Here is a 20,170-nt window from a genome sequence, read left to right on the forward strand (position 1 = left end):
CTGGCTCAAGTGTTTTCTTAAATTTTTTGTAGACTATGTTGCCCAGGCTGGTCTCAAACTCCTGGCCTCGAGCAATCCTCCCACCTTCATCTCCCAAAGTGCTGTGATGACAGGAATGAGCCACTGTGCCCAGCCTTAGTTTATGTACAAATATAAATCATTACTATGAGATAAAATGAAGCACTAGTACGGAATTTAGTAATGCTCAGGGTTTTCCTGCATATCTGATGTCCTGGACAACTCTGGCCTTGACCCCCAGCCTCACCAAGCCCCCAGCTCCTCTTTTTGCTGTAGAGCAAGCCTGCATTGCTCTGAGAGTCTCATGAGTCCTAACCGCACATCCCACCCACACTTGCACAGGAGTTAATACTTAGATCAAGTTATAGCAAAATAAGACTTTATTTTGCTTTATTAAGACTAAAATAAGCAAAATAATAAGCAGTACCCCAGCAGAAAGTAACATGGCTGGTTGCTACATTTTGGGCATCTTGCTCATACCAGCACACAGGGCTCAGAGATATAGGCTCCAAGACAATTAGCTTGAGATCAGCCTTCTTCCCTCATCCTCTGCTCCCTGGACCCAGTCATTAACAGCACACAAGCATGTGCACATCAGTATGAGGCAGGGTACCTCACTGTGTCCCTAGATCCAGTACAGACCCGATGGTTGACAGTATTGCCCACTTCCCCTTTACCAATCCATCCCGCCCGAGGGAAAATGTAGGTTCCTCTCTCAATTCCATTGGGTGAGGAGGAAGGTCCAACCCCTTAGCCTGACTCCCAAGGCCACCTGTTTCCAACAGCAAGCTTCTCTCTTTGCAGTCATCATAGGAAGCAAATGGGCTTAGGAGGGAGGAGGGGTACCAGAAGATGCTGGACTTTGGGGGCCATGAATTTCACAAAGCTATTGTTCTCTCCCCAGACAGGGAAAAAGGAGATGTATAACCCATTTGCCCAATTTCAGAGGGCTTACAGTTCCTAAGGCCTGTCCTTGGGTCTCTCAGTTCATGGATCTCAGGTTAAAAATCCCTGTGCCATAGTGAACCCAGTTCCACAGAGATGTGTAGAGAAACAAAGCAAAACCAAGTTGCATATCCAGGGTGGTATCTGTCAAGCAGGTTCCCTTTTCAGCAAGCCAAACGTGGGAGCAGTGAACGGTGGGGACAGTCAGACAGGGAAGGTCAGCCATGAAGAACCTTCTGGAATCATGATCTGATGAGCAGAGGGGACCTGTGCAACCAGCCAGCAGTGGCCAGACAGAGGAAATGCAGTGTCTGGCAGCTGGCCATCTTCTCCCTCTCCCACCAGCAGCATCTCTGGCCCCATCCTGACCCCTGGTGGCTGCCGGGAGATGAGGAGGAAAATCTTTTCAAGCTCCTCCCTGCTCTAAGGGCGGGTGGGGTGGGGGGAAACTCCCGGGTCCCAGCACAGATGAAAAGCTGTACCCTCCCACCTCCACCCCCACAGGCCTCAGCTGGGGTCCCCAGGAGGTGCCAGCATGTTTAGGGCACCTTCAGGAGGATTTGCTCCACTGGAGTCACCAGATGCCTTCTTGATATAAGCCCAGCAGTCAAACAAATGTATACTGCATAAAGCACTTTTCACCCATCAAGTTGGCAAAAATGTGTGTATGTGTGTCTGTGTATCTGTATATCTCTGTGTGTATGTGTATGTGTGTGTGTGTTACAACTAAAGATCAATGCAGATCAGGGTGCAATAAGACCAGCACTTGCATGAACAATTGGTGAGGGTGTAAATTTGTACAACCTTTCTAGCAGAGATGCTGGTGAAATAAAGCCAAAATCTTTAAAAATGTTTCTATCCTGTGACTCAGTTATCCTATGTTAAGAATCCAGCCTCGGCCGGGCACGGTGGCTCAAGCCTGTAATCCTAGCACTTTGGGAGGCTGAGACGGGTGGATCACGAGGTCAGGAGATCGAGACCATCCTGGCTAACACAGTGAAACCCCGTCTCTACTAAAAAATACAAAAAAAACTAGCTGGCGAGGTGGCGGGCGCCTGTAGTCCCAACTACTCAGGAGGCTGAGGCAGGAGAATGGCGTAAACCCGGGAGGCGGAGCTTGCAGTGAGCTGAGATCCGGCCACTGCACTCCAGCCTGGGTGACAGAGCGAGACTCCGTCTCAAAAAAAAAAAAAAAAAAAAAAAAAAGAATCCAGACTGAAGAAATCAATAGACTGATAGAACGTGATACCTGGAATGTGAAATAAATGAGGGAGGAGAAAAGAAGATTGGCCAAGAGTGAGAATTACTGCAGCTGGGTGATAGATACATGGGGGTTCTTTATTCTGTTCTGTTTACTTTGGTATATGTTTGAAATGTTCCATGATAAAACTTTTTTTTATAAAACTTTTTAAAGAAAGTATCAGAGGCCAGGCGTGGCGGCTCATGCCTGTAATCCCAACACTTTGGGAGGTCGAGGCAGGACGATTGCTTGAGCTCAGGAGTTCAAGACCATCCTGGGCAACATGGCAAAATCCTGTTTCTACCAAAAAAAAAAAAAAAAATTAGCCAGGCATCGTGGTGTGCACCTGTGGTCCCAGCTACTTGATCTTGGGAGGCTGAGGCTGCAGTGAAATATAATCATGCCACTGTACTCCAGCCTGGGTGACAGAGCGAGATCCCTCAAAAAGAAAGAAAGAAAGAAAGAAAGAAAGAAAGAAAGAAAGAAAGAAAGAAAGAAAGAAAGAAAGAAAGAAAGAAAGAAAGAAAGAAAGAAAGAAAGAGTCAGAGACACAAAGATTTGTATATGAACATGTTAATTTTTTTTTTTTTTAAACAGAGTTTTGCTCTCGTTGCTCAGGCTGGAGTCAATGGCGCAATCTTTGCTCACTGCAACCTCCACCTCCCAGATTCAAGTGATTCTCCTGCCTCAGCCTCCCAAGTAGCTGAGACTACACGTATGTGCCACCACTCCCAGCTAATTTTATATTTTTTTAGTAGAGACAGGGTTTCTCCATGCTGGTCAAGCTGGTCTTGAACTCCCGACCTCTGATGATCCACCTGCCTTGGCCTCCCAAAGTGCTGGGATTACAGGCGTGAGCCACCACGCCTGGTCACTTGTTAATTTTTAATAGAAAAAAATACAAACAGTGTAAAAGTGCTATGCTAAAATAAACAAATTATTGTGCATCCAAACATTGGAATATTATATAGCCATTTAAAAATCAAGGATGTTTTAATGACATGGAAAATGCTTACAATGTGCCTGGCTCACACCTGTAATTCCAGCACTTTGGGAGGCTGAGGTGGGCAGATCACTTGAGGTCAGGAGTTTGAGACCAGCCTGGTCAACATGGCGAAACTCCGTCTCTACTAAAAATACAAAAATTAGGCTGGGCACAGTGGTTCACACCTGTAATCCCAGCACTTTTGGAGGCCGAGGCAGGTGGATCACCTGAGGTCGGGAGTCTGAGAGCAGCCTGAACAACATGGTGAAACCCCATCTCTACTAAAAATACAAAATTAGTCAGGCTTGGTGGTGCGCACCTGTAATTGCAGCTATTCGGAAGGCTGAGACAGGAGAATCGCTTGAACCTGGGGAGGTGGAGGTTACAGTGAGCTGAGATCCCGCCATTGCACTCCTGCCTGGGTGACAAGAGTTAGACTCTGTCTCAAAAAAAGAAAAAAAAAAAAAAAAGATTAGCCAGGCATGGCGGCGGGAGCCTTTAATCCCTCCTACTCAAGAGGCTGGGGCAGGAGAATTGCTTGAACCTGGGAGGGGAAGGGTGCAGTGAGCCGACATCACGCCACTGCACTCCAACCTGGGAGACAGAGTGAGATTCATCTCAGGAAAAAAAAAAAAAAAAAAAAAAAAAAAATTTCCTTTCAGCCCAAAATCTCCTTAGGCTGATAAGCAACTTCAGCAAAGTCTCAGGATACAAAATCAACATGCAAAAATCACAAGCATTCCTATACACCAATAATGGACAAACAGAGAGCCAAATCATGAGTGAACTCCCATTCACAACTGCTATAAAGAGAATAAAATACCTAGGAATCCAACTTATAAGGGATGTGAAGGACCTCTTCAAGGAGAACTACAAACCACTGCTCAAGGAAATAAGAGAGGATACAAACAAATGCAAAAACATTCCATGCTCATGGATAGGAAGAATCAATATCATGAAAATGGCCATACTGCCCAAAGTAATTTATACATTCAATGCTATCCCCATCAAGCTACCATTGACTTTCTTCACAAAATTGGAAAAAACTACTTAAAACTTCACATGGAACCAAAAGAAAGCCCACATAGCCAAGACAATCCTAAGCAAAAAGAACAAAGTTGGAGGCATCACGCTACCTGACTTCAAACTATACTACAAGGCTATAGTAACCAAAACGGCATGATACTGGTACCAAAACAGATATATAGGCCAATGGAACAGAATAGAGGCCTCAGAAATAACACACACATCTACAACCATCTGATCTTTGACAAACCTGACACAAACAAGCAATGGGGAAAAGTTTCCCTATTTAATCAACGGTGTTGGAAAAACTGGCTAGCCATATGCAGAAAACTGAAGCTGGACCCCTTCTTTACACCTTACACAAACATCAGCTCAAGATGGATTAAAAACTTAAACGTAAGATCTAAAGCCATAAAAGTCCTAGAAGAAAACATGGGCAGTACCATTCAGGACATAGGCATGGGCAAAGACTTCATGTCTAAAACACCAAAAGCGATGGCAACAAAAGCCAAAATTGACAAATGGAATCTAATTTAAAAACTAAAGAGCTTCTGCACACAAAAGGAACTATCATCAGAGTGAACAGGCAACCTACAGAACAGGCAATCTACAAAATTTTTGCAATCTATCCATCCAACAAAGGTCTAATATCCAGAATCAACAAAGAACTTAAACAAATTTACAAGAAAAAAAACCCCATCAAAAAGTGGGCAAATTTTATGTGTAGACACTTCTCAAAAAAAGACATTTATGCAGCCAACAAACATATTTTAAAATGCTCATTATCACTGGTCATTAGAGAAATGCAAATCAAAACTACAGTGAGATACCATCTCACGCCAATTAGAACGGCAATCATTAAAAGTCAGGAAACAAGCTGGGCACGGTGGCTCATGCCTGTAATCCCAGCACTTTGGGAGGCCAAAGCAGGTGGATCACAAGGTCAGGAGTTCAAGACCAGCCTGGCCAATATGGTGAAACTCTGTGTCTACTAAAAATACAAAAATTAGCCGGGCATGGTGGCGGGCGCCTGTCCCAGTTACTTGAGAGCCTGAGGCAGGAGAATTGCCTGAACCCGGGAGGCAGAGGTTGCAGTGAGCCAAGATCATGCCACTGCACTCCACCCTGGGCGACAGAGCGAGACTGTGTCTCAAAAAAAAAAAAAAAAAAAAAAAGTCAGGAAACAACAGCTGGGCGCGGTGGCTCAGCAAAATCCCAGCATTTTGGGAGGCCAAGGCAGGCCGATCATGAGGTCAGGAGATTGAGGCCATCCTAGCTAAAACAGTGAAATCCTGTCCCTACTAAAAATACAAAAAAAAATTAGTCGGGTGTAGTGGCAGCTGCCTGTAGTCCCAGCTACTCGGGAGGCTGAGGCAGGAGAATGGCGTGAACCTGGGAGACGGAGCTTGCAGTGAGCCGACATCACGCCATGGCACTCCGGCCTGGGTGACAGCGAGACTCCGTCTCAAAAAGAAAAAAAAAAAAAAAGAAAAAAGTCAGGAAACAACAGATGCTGGAGAGGATGTGGAGAAATAGGAACGCTTTTACACTATTGGTGGGAGTGTAAATTAGTTCAAACATTGTGGAAAACAGTGTGGCCATTCCTCAAAGATCTAGAACCAGAAATACCATTTGACCCAGTCATCCCATTACTGGGTATATACCCAAAGGGTTACAAATTATTCTACTATAAAGACACATGCACATGTATGTTTATTGTGGCACTATTCACAATAGCAAAGACTTGGAACCAACCCAAATGTCCATCAATGATAGAATGGATAAAGAAAATGTGGCACATATACACCGTGGAATACTATGTAGCCATAAAAAAGATGAGTTCATGTCCTTTGCAGGGACACAGATGAAGCTGGAAACCATCGTTCTCAGCAAACTATCACAAGAACAGAAAACCAAACACTGCATGTTCTCATTCATAAGTGGGAGTTGAACAAGGAGAACACATGGACACAGGGAGGGGAACATCACACACTGTGGCCTGTCGGGGGGTGGGGGTACTAGGGGAGGGATAGCATTAGGAGAAATATTTAATGTAGGTGACAGGTTGATGGGTGCAGCAAACCACCATGGCACATGTATACCTATGTAACAAACCTGCACATTCTGCACATGTATACCAGAACTTAAAGTGTAATAATAAAAAAATGCTTACAATGAAAACTAAGTGAATAAGTAGGATACAAAATTGTGTATGCACCATTTAATTAATTATGTTAAAAGTACATAGAAGACTATATAAAAATATACTAAACTGTTATACAGTGAAACTATAGGTGGTTTTAATTTTTATTCTTGATATTGTGCTGTATTTTCCTGTTCTACAATGAGCGTGTTTTACTTTTATAAACAAGACCCCCAAAATTGCATTTGTTAAAGCATACTAACTTGGGAGTCTGATATATATCAAGCTCCAAGGGCTGCCATATATTAGCTGGGCAACATGAAGCAAATTAAGGAACTGCTGGGTCCCCGAGTTCTCACCTATAAAACTGGCATAATGCCAATCTAATTTTCAAGCCATTATTTACTGGGCATTTACTATGTGCTGGACACTATGCCAAGTGGTTTTTCCTCCTTTTATTTCTTTTTTCTTTTTTTGAGACGGAGTCTCACTCTGTCACCCAGGCTGGAGTGCAGTGGTGCGATCTCAGTTCACTGCAAGCTCCGCCTCCCGGGTTCACGGAGTAGCTCGGACTACAGGCGCCGGCTACTGCGCCCAGCTAATTTTTTGTATTTTCAGTAGAGACGGGGTTTCACTGTGGTCTCGATCTCCTGACCTCGTGATCCGCCCGCCTCAGCTTCCCAAAGTGCTAGGATTACAGGCGTGAGCCACCGCGCCCGGCCTTTCCCTCCTTATATTTTTATACATATTATGCATACTTACACTTCATACATGATCATTTCGATCCTCAAAATCAGGCATGGAGTAGATTGTGATATTCCTATTTTAGAGATAAACTAACTGCAGCTCAGAAAAGTTAGGTAATATGCTCAGATTCACCCAACTAGTAGGTGGCAGATAGAGTTAGGATTCAGACATAGGTCTGACCATCTTTGGAAACCTAGCTCCAGGCCTCCAGCCTGGACCGCTCACAGGGACAGTTTTGCTGTGAGGATGGAATGAGGTCATACAGATGGCGTGCCAAGCACAGTACCTGGCTCCAAGCACAGAGCCGCTCCGTCGAACGTTACTTCCCTTTTCTCTGACACCTGAATGTTGGTAAATTGTGGCAAAACAAACCAGTGCACTCTCTGGAGATTAAAAAAAAAAAGTGCCCCTGCCCTGAAAGAGGGAGTTGTAGAGCCTGTAGGGAAAGAATAGAAAGGGGCTGGAAGGCTAACTCACTCAGGCAGACATGGGGGCGGCGCTGGGACTGTGCATCCCACATGTTCTGGGGCACTTCTGTCAGAGATTTCTTCAGGACTTTATTGGACTCTACACTTAATTTGCAGCTCAGAATACAGTATAGCGTCCAACAAGGCATCACATTCCAACTTCCACTTACCCCTGTCACCTCTTCTCCCTAAGAAACAAGGCGTGGGTGTTCCAGGACCATACATTGGTTTTTCTTTTCTTGTTTTCCCTTTCTCTTGGAGAAAAGGGGGATTTTAGGGGTGGAGTGGGACAAGGCACTGTGTGGAGAAGGAAAGGCTGACACTGTAGTCTGAATATCTAGGGGTGAGCAACATAGCTTGGCCTGCCCCAGAACTCCCTTCTGGATTCATCTTAAATGCCTCTTTCTCTAGGGCACCAGCCTCAGGTGAATTGCATCTCTATTCCCTATTCCCACCCCACAAACTTGTGGCACTAACCACACTAGAATTTCTTGTTGGTTGTCTTCACTACTAGATAGTAAACTTCATGAGGGCAGGCCCCACAGTGTTCACCACTGTGTCTCTAGCACTTGGTTATGTGGGTGGTACTCAGTAAACTATGTAGATACTTGATAAACAGAGGAATGAGTGAATGAATAAATGAATAAACTGTCCATCAACAGTCATGCCCCAAGTGGACCCACAGCTGACCTGTTCTATGCTAAGCACTTAGAAGATGTGGTCCCTTTCCTGGAGGCTTAAATTTTACATTTCTCCAACCTCATAAATTGTGGAAAGACATGATGCAAGGGAAATCCCTATTAATTCCAAACCTCATGCTGTTTATTTTACCAAAGTACTCAAAATGGAGGCCCTGAGTCTAAGGGAGGGTCCCCAAGTTCATGGAATCCTGGCAGGAATTACAGGGCTTAAATGATCTGAAATCTAGTGTTCTACTCCTAGCTCTGCCAGTTCTGTTGTATGACCTCTGGTGAATGACTTCCCCTCTGGGCCTTAGTTCTCTTCTCTGTAAAATGGGGATGCAGTGGAGGAGGAGTGGTGGCCCCAGCTGTGTATGAAAATAGGGGCAATTGAGTGCATTTGACTATGTACAGTTGCGTGTAATTGGACACAGTATCCTCCTTCCTAAAGGCTTAGAGGCAGGGAAAGAACTAGATGCAGAGTCTAAGTAAACTAAGGGGAGAGGGAAGACAGTGTGTGCCTACTTCTTTCTGTAAACGGTGAGGTCAGGATGTGCTGGCCCTCTGGTGAGAGGACAGGACAGAGGGGTGGTGGGCTGGAGGGGGCCTTGCCACAATAAGGGACCTCCCAAACATGTCTATGTGTCTTCGCCTCTAGGTTTGCAAAAGAAAAGATTCTAAAGCCCTGGGATCTTCATGTCATCACCAAGCATGATGCCCTCCTCCCCATTCAAAAGCAATAAACTCTCTTCCCCTTCAGAGAGACAACCCAGGGAGAAATTGGTGGTGGGGATGGAGGATGGGGAGGCCTGGAGAAGCATCGATGGGGCCAGCGTTCCTAGCAGGGTCCCATTTCAGGCTTCTTCAGAAAGTGCAAGAGCGTGAGCCTCCTGGTCCCCTCCAGTGGTTTCTTCCGGAAGATAGTGGACTCAGTGGACACCTGCATCCATGTCCCAAAGCTTTCTGGCTTCAGTCCAAGCAGCTGGCAGGTTCATCCTTCTCCCTAGGGCCCCACAAACACCACTTCCGGCCCTCCTGCCTCTATTTGGGCTCTTCCTGCCTGGATCTCTATACCCACGCCTGCCCTTCCCTCTGCAGAGCTTTCTCCCTCCCTTCACGAGCCTTATTTCTCTCTCTCTCAGTCTCCATATCTATTTCTTTCCCCCTTCTTCCCTCCTCCCCTGCTTCTCTCCTCCTTGTCATCCCTCCCCAGCCCCAGAATGGGTCTCCCCGCCTTCCTCCCTCTCAGGCTGCATCTCCCCCCTCCTTAGTGCTCACCCCTGCACCTCTTTCTTTGTATTCTTCTCACCCTCTCTCAGCCTCGCCAGCATCTCTCCTCCCCCGCCCGGCTTCGGCCTCCCCCTGCCTCCCCATCTTCAACTCAGTCTCCTCCCCCTCGCTCCTCTTCCCTCCCCTCCGCCTCGCCCTGCTCCCAGCCCGCATGCCAGGATTTCTCTCCTCCCTGGGGGTCTCAGTGCATCTCCTTCTCCTCTCCGCCTGCCTCCTCCCTCACCGAAGGGTTAGCGGACACCCATCCTTTTCTGCTTGGGGACCCCACCACCACCCGCATCACTGCCTCTGTCTCTTCTTCACCGTATCCTCCTCTACCCACCCTCTTCTCTTTTCTTTTCTCCCTGCCCCTTTAAATCTGCCTGGCCCAGCCTCCCCCGTGATGCTGGGATGGAGCAAACATTGATTTGTGCTGGGATGGAATCGGAATTTTGATTTATTTTTCCTCTCCCAACCATAAGAAGAAAAAAATAATAAAAACACCCCCTCTTGATAGCCCCCTCCCCCTTTGCATCCAGCTCCCAGCTCTTCTTCCCTATCTCCATCCAAGGCAGATTTTTTCCCCTACACTATTCTCATCTTCCCCCACCCCTGCCACTACCTCGCCCCCCCCACCCAGCCTGCTCCTCCAGCGGGGAGAGAGGGGACTCTCCGGACTCCCCCACCTTTCCTCTCCGGGTTGGAGCAGTCTCTCCGGAAGGGGAGGGGGCTTGGCTTGTCCGGGCGAGGTGGGAGTGGAGGTATCCTGCCATGGATGCTGTGCCGGGGAGGCAGCCTGAGCCCCAGCCCACATGGTGAGTAGCCTGCCCCCTCCCTTCTGCCTCTCTGCCCGTCCCCACCCTGGCCTTTCCCCTGCAGAGCCTCCCCTGGGCCCCATCCATTGCCCCCGAAAAACCGTCTGCCCACCTTGGTCCGATCTCCCCGCTACATATTCTACCCCCACCCCCATCCCTTTGCCAGAGACGCCGAAGAACCGGGACAGAGGGGTCCTGACAGCAGCCAGGGAAACGGGTGCCCTACGATTCTGCCCAGCCCCCTCTCAGGACCCCCAAACTGCCATCCACACTCGACACTTCGGGGTTCTAGGTTGGAGAATTGGGACTCCCGCTTGGGGTTGGGGCCCCAAGTCCTGGGAGGGGCCCGCTCCACAAAAACAGAAATGGGGGAAGCCCCCATGCCCCCCAAGCTTGGGAGCTGCTGGAAAATGCTGCCGAAGGAGGGGGGTGGATTGGGGGGCGGTGCTGATGCCCAGAGCCACCGGGCCAGGGAGCGGCGGGCAAAGAGGAGGGGCCTCTCTCGCCACTTGCCCCCCTCCCTCTTTCTCCGCAGCCACTCAGGATGAGGGTCCGGCCCTGCCTGCCCTCGCTGGGGCCCCCCCGCCCGGCCCCGGTCTAACTGCCCCCGCCCCCAGACCTCGCCCGGCTCCAAGGCCCCCAGCCGGCTCTCCAGCCCCAGGATGCGCTGAGCCGCCGGGGGGCTGAGGCCGCGCCAACTACATGCATGTCCCCCGGGGGCAAGTTCGACTTTGACGACGGGGGCTGCTACGTGGGGGGCTGGGAGGCGGGGCGGGCACATGGCTACGGCGTGTGCACGGGCCCCGGCGCCCAGGGCGAGTACAGCGGCTGCTGGGCACACGGCTTCGAGTCACTGGGCGTCTTCACGGGGCCCGGTGGACACAGCTACCAGGGCCACTGGCAGCAGGGCAAGCGCGAAGGGCTGGGCGTGGAGCGCAAGAGCCGCTGGACGTACCGCGGCGAGTGGCTGGGCGGGCTGAAGGGGCGCAGCGGCGTGTGGGAAAGCGTGTCCGGCCTGCGCTACGCCGGGCTCTGGAAGGACGGTTTCCAGGACGGCTACGGCACCGAGACCTACTCCGACGGAGGTGCGGGACCCGGCCCACTAGTGTCTGTCTGCTCGTCCGCGTGCGCCTTCCCTAGCCTTGCGCCTTCGCCCTCCATTTGCGCCCCTGCGCCCATCCATCTGTCCCCCGCCCCACATCGATGTGACCTCCAGCCCCCAATTTCTGCTTTCTCCCACGACGATGACGCTTTCCTCAATTGTCTGTCTCCTGCTCGCTTCTCCCTCACCCCTTCCCTGTCTGCCTGTCCTCACACCTCCCTCTCTACCTGCCTGTCCCCAACACCTCTGCTCTCCGTCGGCGCCACTCAGAGTCCTGTCTGCCTGTCGAAACGCCCCCACCGGCCTGTCCTTCGCACGCCTGCCGGGCCCTCCCCGTTTCCCCTGTCTACCCGCACTGCCAAAATCTACCGAGGGCTCCTGCTACCTGCCCGTCTTCATTCTGCTCTTCCACACTTTCCCGCCCAGCCTGGCCTGCCCCGGCTCCCAGTGCCCTTCCCCGACCTCCACACTAACCGCCTCCACCTCTCCCGCCTGACGCTTGGGCTTCCAGGGGGGCTTGGGACTTGGGGCGCAAGGAGCCCAGCGGCGCGGCCTGACTCTTTCTCCCACCGCTCCACCGCCCGCAGGCACCTACCAGGGCCAGTGGCAGGCCGGGAAGCGCCACGGCTACGGGGTGCGCCAGAGTGTGCCCTACCACCAGGCGGCGCTGCTGCGCTCACCCCGCCGCACCTCCCTGGATTCCGGCCACAGCGACCCCCCGACGCCACCCCCACCCCTGCCCCTGCCGGGCGACGAGGGAGGCAGCCCCGCCTCGGGCTCCCGGGGCGGCTTCGTGCTGGCCGGGCCCGGGGACGCCGACGGCGCGTCCTCCCGAAAGCGCACTCCGGCGGCCGGCGGATTCTTTCGTCGCTCGCTGCTGCTCAGCGGCCTCCGAGCGGGCGGACGTCGCAGCTCCCTGGGCAGCAAGCGAGGCTCCCTGCGCAGCGAGGTGAGCAGCGAGGTGGGCAGCACCGGACCGCCCGGCTCGGAGGCCAGCGGGCCCCCGGCCGCAGCACCGCCCGCCCTCATCGAGGGCTCGGCCACAGAAGTGTACGCGGGCGAGTGGCGCGCAGACCGGCGCAGCGGCTTCGGCGTGAGCCAGCGCTCCAACGGGCTGCGCTACGAGGGCGAGTGGCTGGGCAACCGGCGGCACGGCTACGGGCGCACCACCCGCCCCGACGGCTCCCGCGAGGAGGGCAAGTACAAGCGCAACCGGCTGGTGCACGGAGGGCGCGTCCGCAGCCTCCTGCCTCTGGCCCTTCGGCGGGGCAAAGTTAAGGAGAAGGTGGACAGGGCTGTCGAGGGCGCCCGTCGAGCCGTGAGCGCTGCCCGTCAGCGCCAGGAGGTCGCCGCTGCCAGGTGGGCGTCCAGTTCAGAGGGCAAAGCTGGACTAAGAGGAGGGGGTGCGCTGGGGACCGGGAAATAGGGGTGTGCCTAAGGGAGGACCAAGGCCTAAGGCCTAGGGCTTGGTGGGGAATAGCAAGCCTAAGGCCAGGCAGTGGTAGCCCTGGGCATTCTCGGTGTTTATATCCGAGGCTACAGGTGGATGTGGGTGTAACTGTGGGTAGCTGGGTATTTGAGGGAGGTGGTGTAAGACTGTAAATGTGTCTCGGTGTCTTTTGTGTGGAGCTGTGTCTATGGAATCCATTGTTGTGTGTGGGAGTAGCAAGGAACCTGTTTTGTGCAGGCCCAGAAATCTCTTGAAACTCAAAACATGTCCCTAGTCTTCCTCCTCTTGCAGCTGATCCAGTCTTCAGGCCTCAGGCTGGGAGCATCAGCCCTGGGTGGAAGAGGGACTGTCCCTTCCTAACCACATCCCAGCCTGACACCATTTCAGCCTTGGGCCTTTGGGAAGTCTAATTTGTACTGCTGACTTATCCACCTGAAAACGCAGTCTCTCCCAGTTTTGCCCCCTCTGCCTTCTTTTACCCAACTGATAGGAGGTTTGAAGGGAGGAGGCTTCCCTGTAAATCAAACTTTTATGTAAATCAAATTACATTTCCTTGCATCAGGAACCTTGCTATCTAAAGCAGTGCTGTCTAGCAGGAATATAATATAAGCCAAATAGGTAGTTTTAAATTTCCTAGTAACCACATTAAAAAATAAAAAGAAGTCAGACATTGTGGCACACACCTGTAGACCCAGCTACTTGAGAGGCAAGAGGATCACTTGAGCCCATCAAGAGCAGCCTGGGCAACATAGCAAGATTCTGTCTTTAAAAAATAAAAAACCATACAAACAAAGGAATAGCAAATAAAAAGAAGCAGGTGAGATGAATTTTAATAATATTTTTATTTAAACCAATATATCCAAATATTATCATTTCAACTGGTAACCAGTGTAAAATTATTAAGATATTTTGCAAATTCTTTTTGAACTAAGTCTTTGAAATCTGCAACTCCCTGGGCAGCAAGCAAGGCTCCCTGCGCAGCGAGATGAGCAGCAAGGTGGGTAGCATGGGACTACCCCTTAAATTTTACACTTAAATCACATCATTTCCATTCAGACTAGACACATTTCAAATGCTTAATAGCCACAAATGGTTTGTAATTACTGAATTAGATAGCAGAGATCTGAAAGAAGGCTGGGCACGGTGGCTCACGCCTGTAATCCCAGTGCTTTGGGAGGCCAAGGCAGGTGGATCACCTGAGGTCAGGAGTTAGAGACCAGCCTGGCCAACATGGTGAAACCCTGTCTCTACTAAAAATACAAAAATTAGCTCGGTGTGGTAGCAGGTGCCTGTAATCCCAGCTACTCGGGAGGCTGAGGCAGGAGAATCACTTGAACCTGGGAGGCGGAGGTTGCAGTGAGCCGAGATCACGCCACTGCACTCCAGCCTGGGTGACAAGAGTGAAAGCCAGTCTAAAAAAAAAAAAAAAAAAAAACCTCAAAGAAGCCAAAAATCCACTTGTAATGAGATTCATAGACCCCTTATTTATACAACTCACATATTTGAATTTTCACATATTGGATTTTCTTTTAAAGAGGTGGGGGATTTCATTTAAATTTGAGACTTCTTCAGAGATCAGAGATCAGGATATGTCCAGATATGCTTAAATGAGTTTGTATAATGGGTGACACAGTGAGTGAGTGTGGTGTGTGTGTGTGTGTGTGTGAGAGAGAGAGAGAGAAAGAAAGAATATAAACATGCCAAATGCAGAGTAGACGTTTGAGTCAGAGAATGTACATCTATAGATGTGTCTGGGAGTCTGGATGTTAGAGCCCAGGGCCTTAAGCCAGGGAAGGGGGAGGGCAGAGCACCAGGGAACATTTTAGGCTAGATAGGGTGGAGACATGTGCAGGAAAAACTGATCTCAGTAACTAGAGGATCAGGCAGTGGGAGGAGGTTGGTTGGTCTCCCCAGCAACAGGCCTGGCAATCCTGATTGGCTGCCAGCTGCCATGGAAACAGCAGAGCCTCAGCAGCAGGTGCCTCTGCCAGGTAGCCTGAGCCTGGCCTGAGTCTGAGGCCTGAGCACAGACTAAGTCTACTGAATAGGACTTGATCATCCATACTCTTCATATACAAAAACAGGCCTCATCAGTGCACCAGTTTCAGGCCACCAAAATAACTCAATACAACCCAAGACCATGATCCTCATGCTCACGGCTCAACAGGTGCCCTTGACAGCCCTGTCCACCTTCTCCTTGACTTTGCCCCACTGAAAGGCCAGAGGCAGGAGACTGCACATGTGCCTGCTGTGCACCCTGAGACCAGCTCAGTTTCAGGACAGGGCTAGTCATATAGAGTCTGAAAGTCTCTAAGACAGAAGAACCACGTTATCTGAGATCCCTCCCAACAGGCTCTAAAGATCTTTGACCCACCAGGTTTGAGAAGGGACTAATCATAGGTCCCAAAGAACATAAATAAGAGGCTATGGACTAAGAATATGCACAGTAGATATCACCATCCTCTTCCCCACCCCCATACCAGACTGCCTTCCTAAGCCAGAGAGAACAGGCCTGTGACCAGAGGAAGTCATGGGGTGTGATCCATTCAAGCCCACGGCAAGCTCATCTGACTGACTCTTTCTCAGCTCCTTTGTGTCCTACCCTTGGAATTACAGAACTCATTTAAGGACAAGGCATCTATGATTAACAGCAGAGGGTGAAAGGGAAGAGAAAACTGATGAAGCATCTGACATCAGAGGGAGAACTGAGAAACAACAGTGGGGAAAGACTGATCAGACTCCCAGACTGCCTGCACCTAAGGAGCAGGGAAAGTGGGAGGGGGTGTGGAAGGGAGACTAAGGGTTTAGCCAGAAGTGTAGTCGCCATGGTGAGAAAGCATGCATATTAGTAGGGAGAGGGGACGGGATCATTACCGAAAGGGGAGACCCACTCTTACTCCAGTTCCAGAGCTCAGAAAAGCATGAGCGGGGTCAGTGGGGTGGTAGCAGTGATGGGGTGAAGAACAATGTGATAACAGAAGAGGCCGAAAGAACGCAAGATAGGAAATTCTCATGCCAGGAAATCTGCACTGGTAGAGATAGGATTAATAATAAGGAAAAGAGATGGTAGAAAGGGAAAGGGAGGTAGAGACTGTTAACATGAGGGAGACAGTGGCTCTGAACAAGGGAACGGGGCAGGGACAAAGCTGCTTGGAAGGGAGGATGAAAGTACAGGACCCTGCGCTGGACCCCACAGAGAGGCCTGTGACTCCAGGGGGTGAGAGGGGTTAGTAACAAGAGGAGGTGCTAACTGCAAAGAAGGTGGTAGGTATAGCTCGTAAGCACCAAGCAGGACTGCAGGGGATGTGCTAAAAGAGTGAGGTCTCAACTGTCACTGGGAGGGGGGCAGGACAGGAATGGAATGACAGAGTTCCAGGAGGTTCTGGCCCTTGCAACTGGAAGAAGTGTTACTACAGGACGTAGCAGTAGAAGGTTGTGAGAGGAGCAGGAGGGTGTGATGATGGCAAATGCAGCCCAGGTCAGGGGGAGGAAACCGAATGGGAGCTGCCCTGGCCTGCCAGGAAGGGTGAAGACTCCAGAGGAGAGGAGGATATGATATAGAGGGGACGGGGCTAGGGGGCTGGAGCATCTGAGCAGGGGCTAATTTGAAGTGGGGGAAGGTCTGCTAAGTCCCTGTCTCTGGATCCAACAGGGCAGCAGACGCCCTCCTAAAGGCAGTGGCAGCCAGCAGTGTCGCTGAGAAGGCTGTGGAGGCAGCTCGAATGGCCAAACTGATAGCCCAGGACCTGCAGCCCATGCTAGAGGCCCCAGGTGAGGCATGGGAGCTGGGGGGAGGGGAGTGAGGCCCCTAGGAAGCTAGAGAGACTCAGGTGTGGGGAAACAGATGAGAAGCCCTGCAAGGGAACCGGGGATGGGAAAAAACAAGGAATGAGGGTGCAAGGAACACAGGGTGGGGGCCAGATCTGGTAGTCTGGGGAGTGGGACTTGGGAATGTATGCAGTAGGTTAATGGGGGGTTTGGAGTCTGGCAGTGACAGGCTATGAGCCTGGGAATTCCAAAGTCCTGGGAAGTGCCCAGTCAGGAATAAAGCTGCAGCCACTCCAGCCCAAGGCCAGTTAGGCCCCTCTGATTCTCAGCTATCCCTACCCAGGCCGCAGACCCAGGCAGGACTCAGAAGGTTCCGACACGGAGCCCCTGGATGAGGACAGCCCTGGGGTGTATGAGAACGGACTGACTCCCTCAGAGGGATCCCCTGAACTGCCCAGCAGTCCTGCCTCCTCCCGCCAACCCTGGCGACCCCCTGCCTGCCGGAGCCCACTGCCTCCTGGAGGGGACCAGGGTCCCTTCTCCAGCCCCAAAGCTTGGCCTGAGGAGTGGGGGGGGCCAGGCGCACAGGCAGAGGAACTAGCTGGCTATGAGGCTGAGGATGAGGCTGGGATGCAAGGGCCAGGGCCCAGAGACGGTTCCCCACTCCTTGGAGGCTGCAGCGACAGTTCAGGAAGTCTTCGAGAGGAGGAGGGGGAGGATGAAGAGCCCCTGCCCCTGCTGAGGGCCCCAGCAGGCACGGAGCCTGAGCCCATCGCTATGCTGGTCCTGAGGGGCTCGTCCTCGAGGGGTCCTGATGCTGGTTGCCTGACAGAAGAACTCGGGGAGCCTGCTGCAACCGAGAGGCCTGCCCAGCCGGTGAGATCCTCTGTCCCTGCTGTGTGCCCTCTTCTCCCAAAGCCTTGCCTCCCACCCTTTCCAGACCTGTCTGATCGCCAGGGGGCTTTTTATCTCCACTCGGCTTCCTCTGCCTGGCCAGTCTTGGAACACATCCCACCTCAAAAAAATAGAGGGTGCTCGAGCTGGAAGGAACCTTACACGCCTACAAGCCTACTCCCTCATTTGACAGATGGGGGAACTGAGGCCCAGAGCACTTAGAGTAACTTGCCCAGGGTTATAAACTAATAATCAATGGGAGAGCCAGAATATTTTTCCCCCGTTCTCCTTCCATATCATTTCCAGCTCTCTGTTTCCTACTCCACCCCCACCCCCACCTCCGCACTTTCTCTCTTTGGTGCCCAGAAATAAAAAAGGAAAAGATTGTTCCCTCCCTACCCTGACTCTCCCTCCCTCTCCTGGGAAGAAGTTGAAATAGGGAAGAAGGCAGAAAACCGGGAGAGGCGGAGTTTCCCCAGAACCCTCTACTCTGATTGGGCTCTAGGCCTTCTGTTTCCTAGCAACCACATCCTCACCCCTTCATCCCTCTGCGTTGCTGCAGTACTGGCTGCTGCTGCCAATGTCTGCTACTAAGGCCAGGCACCTCCTGCCTGGGACACATGATATGCTGATGGGAGGGGACTAGAGGGAGGAGGTGGAAGGGCTGTCCCTGTATTGAAGGTGCCAGAGGAAAGGTGGGGCCCTGCCTGGGAGAAGACAGGGTTTTGCAATCCAAAACAAATGTTGGCGATCCCCCCGCTCCAGGCTCTGCAGGGAGGTACCTGAGACCCTTCAGCTCTGCCACCTCAGCCAGGGCAGGAAGGTGGGCACTGTCCTTGGGGACTGAGTCTGCTTCCCCCTCTGTCTCTCTAGGGAGCTGCGAACCCCCTGGTGGTGGGAGCCGTGGCCCTCCTGGACCTCAGCCTGGCGTTCCTGTTCTCCCAGCTCCTCACCTGAGGCTACTTCCTGGCCTGGTTCTGGCTTTGGTTGCGTGCCTCTTCACCCCTTTGACCTGCCTTTTTTCTCTTCTCCTCTTCCTGGCTGTGTTTTTCCTATCTTTCTTTCTCTTCTTCCTTTCTTTTCTGTGCTCCTTTGTTTTTTTTCTCTCGCTTTCTCTTTCCCTCTCTTCTTTCAGATTATCTCATTTCTTCTGGATCTGTCTCTGTATTCCTCACTCCCTTCCCCATTCCAACCCCTTCTTTCTCTAGATTGTTTACATATGAAGGGCTTTTCTCTCTCAGAGTTGCTGTCTTCTCTGAGACACACAAATCTAAGTCAGACCATTGCCCCACGCCCTCCCACCTTTTCTTTAGACCTCAACTTCGATGCGGGTGGGGGTTTGGTGTCCTAAGGAGACTCCTGGAAGCTGAATGGAGAGGAGGAGGAAGAAAATGAAGAAGGAGTGATTGAATGTCGGGCAAGGGACTGGCTGCGCCGCTGTGGCTCCCTAGCCTGAGGGGCCTGCTGTCCCTCTGAGGCCTCGTGAAAAAGCTGCAGGAGGTGCATCCTCCACCTCTAATCTTGGAGGCTATTATCTCACCTCCAAGCACTGAGCTGGGTTCCTGCCCAATTCCACCCTTCCCTGAGGGAGAGAAGGGAAGTGAAAAGTAGAATAACTCCCTACCATTTCCCTCTTTTTCTCCTCATCAGCCAGCCCCTCCTCCAGCCCCCTCTGGTGGCATGCCATGCCACGAGCAACGTGTAAAGGAACAGAGAATATCCAATGCAGTCAAGTCCACCCCGCCCAGACTTTGCCACTGCCTTCTCCCACCCTTCTGTCTCCCCCACAATAGTTTATTTGGTTGGTCTGGACTCACTTGTGGCCTTTGATTAAATTCCTAAGGGGCCTGAAGAAGACATTTCTACTGCAGAGGGTTAGAGGCACTTGAGCAAGGCCCCCACACCCCAACTCTGGGAGTTGTGGTCGGGGGAGGCACTTCTCGGGGATAGGACCAGACAAGATAACAGGAGCTCACAAGGAAGCAGAAGCTGTGACAAGTTTAGTAGTCTCAAAATGGGTTATGTCCCTTCCCCCTTCACATCAGAATCTTGTGAAATGGGAAAACAACAGAAGGAGGGGATCAAAGAAAGCTGATCTCACATGCTTCCCAGGCAGGGCAGAGGTGGGAGTCAAACCTGGGTGACAGGTGGGTGGAGAGCCCTGTTTGAGGTCGTGGCTGATCCCTCTCTGGCATTAGCTTTTCCCCTGGGAGCAGGAAGCCCTAGGAAGAGGGGACTGTAGGGTCCCCAGGGGATCTTTCCTCCCTCCCCTGCATGAGGCAGAGGCAAGCTGCCTGCCAACCCCCTCCCTCAAGGAATGGCCTTGCCCGGGAATGCCCACCACACATACCCTCTTTTTTTCTAGTCAAACTCTGTTTATTCCTTGGCTTGCCTCCCTCCTTCCTTCCCTCTCAACCTTTACTTCTGATTTCTATTTCATGGAATTTGGGATTGAAGTTAAACTACAACAGTGCCGCCAACACCAAGTCTTGCAGGAAAAAAATACAAAGAAATTTAACAAAAAAAAATATATTAATAAAAAAGTTCAAAAAAGGGGGGGGATTGTCATCTCCTTTGGGGTGCGATGGCTTCAAATCCAAACTGAGGCTCTCCGGGTGGTG

General features: G+C 51.3%; 1 protein-coding gene across 2 annotated transcripts; it reads left to right on the forward strand.

Annotated features, from left to right (window-relative positions):
• The first annotated feature begins 9,338 nt into the window (after positions 1–9,338).
• JPH4 (junctophilin 4) lies at positions 9,339–19,549 on the forward strand. 2 transcript variants are annotated; one of them, XM_007990907.3, is made up of 7 exons: positions 9,339–10,335; positions 10,502–10,627; positions 10,871–11,420; positions 12,025–12,796; positions 16,540–16,658; positions 16,999–17,531; positions 18,423–19,549. In XM_007990907.3, exons 3-7 carry the CDS (start codon positions 11,042–11,044, stop codon positions 18,504–18,506), a joined length of 1,887 nt encoding a protein of 628 aa, XP_007989098.1. In that variant the 5' UTR covers positions 9,339–10,335; positions 10,502–10,627; positions 10,871–11,041; the 3' UTR covers positions 18,507–19,549. The 2 variants fall into 2 exon arrangements, with proteins under 2 accessions (XP_007989098.1, XP_007989099.1); XM_007990908.3 differs by lacking the exon at positions 10,502–10,627.
• Positions 19,550–20,170: the final 621 nt, after the last annotated feature.

The sequence above is a fragment of the Chlorocebus sabaeus genome, chromosome 29, assembly GCF_047675955.1.
Source record: "Chlorocebus sabaeus isolate Y175 chromosome 29, mChlSab1.0.hap1, whole genome shotgun sequence".
NCBI classification, from domain to species: domain Eukaryota; kingdom Metazoa; phylum Chordata; class Mammalia; order Primates; family Cercopithecidae; genus Chlorocebus; species Chlorocebus sabaeus.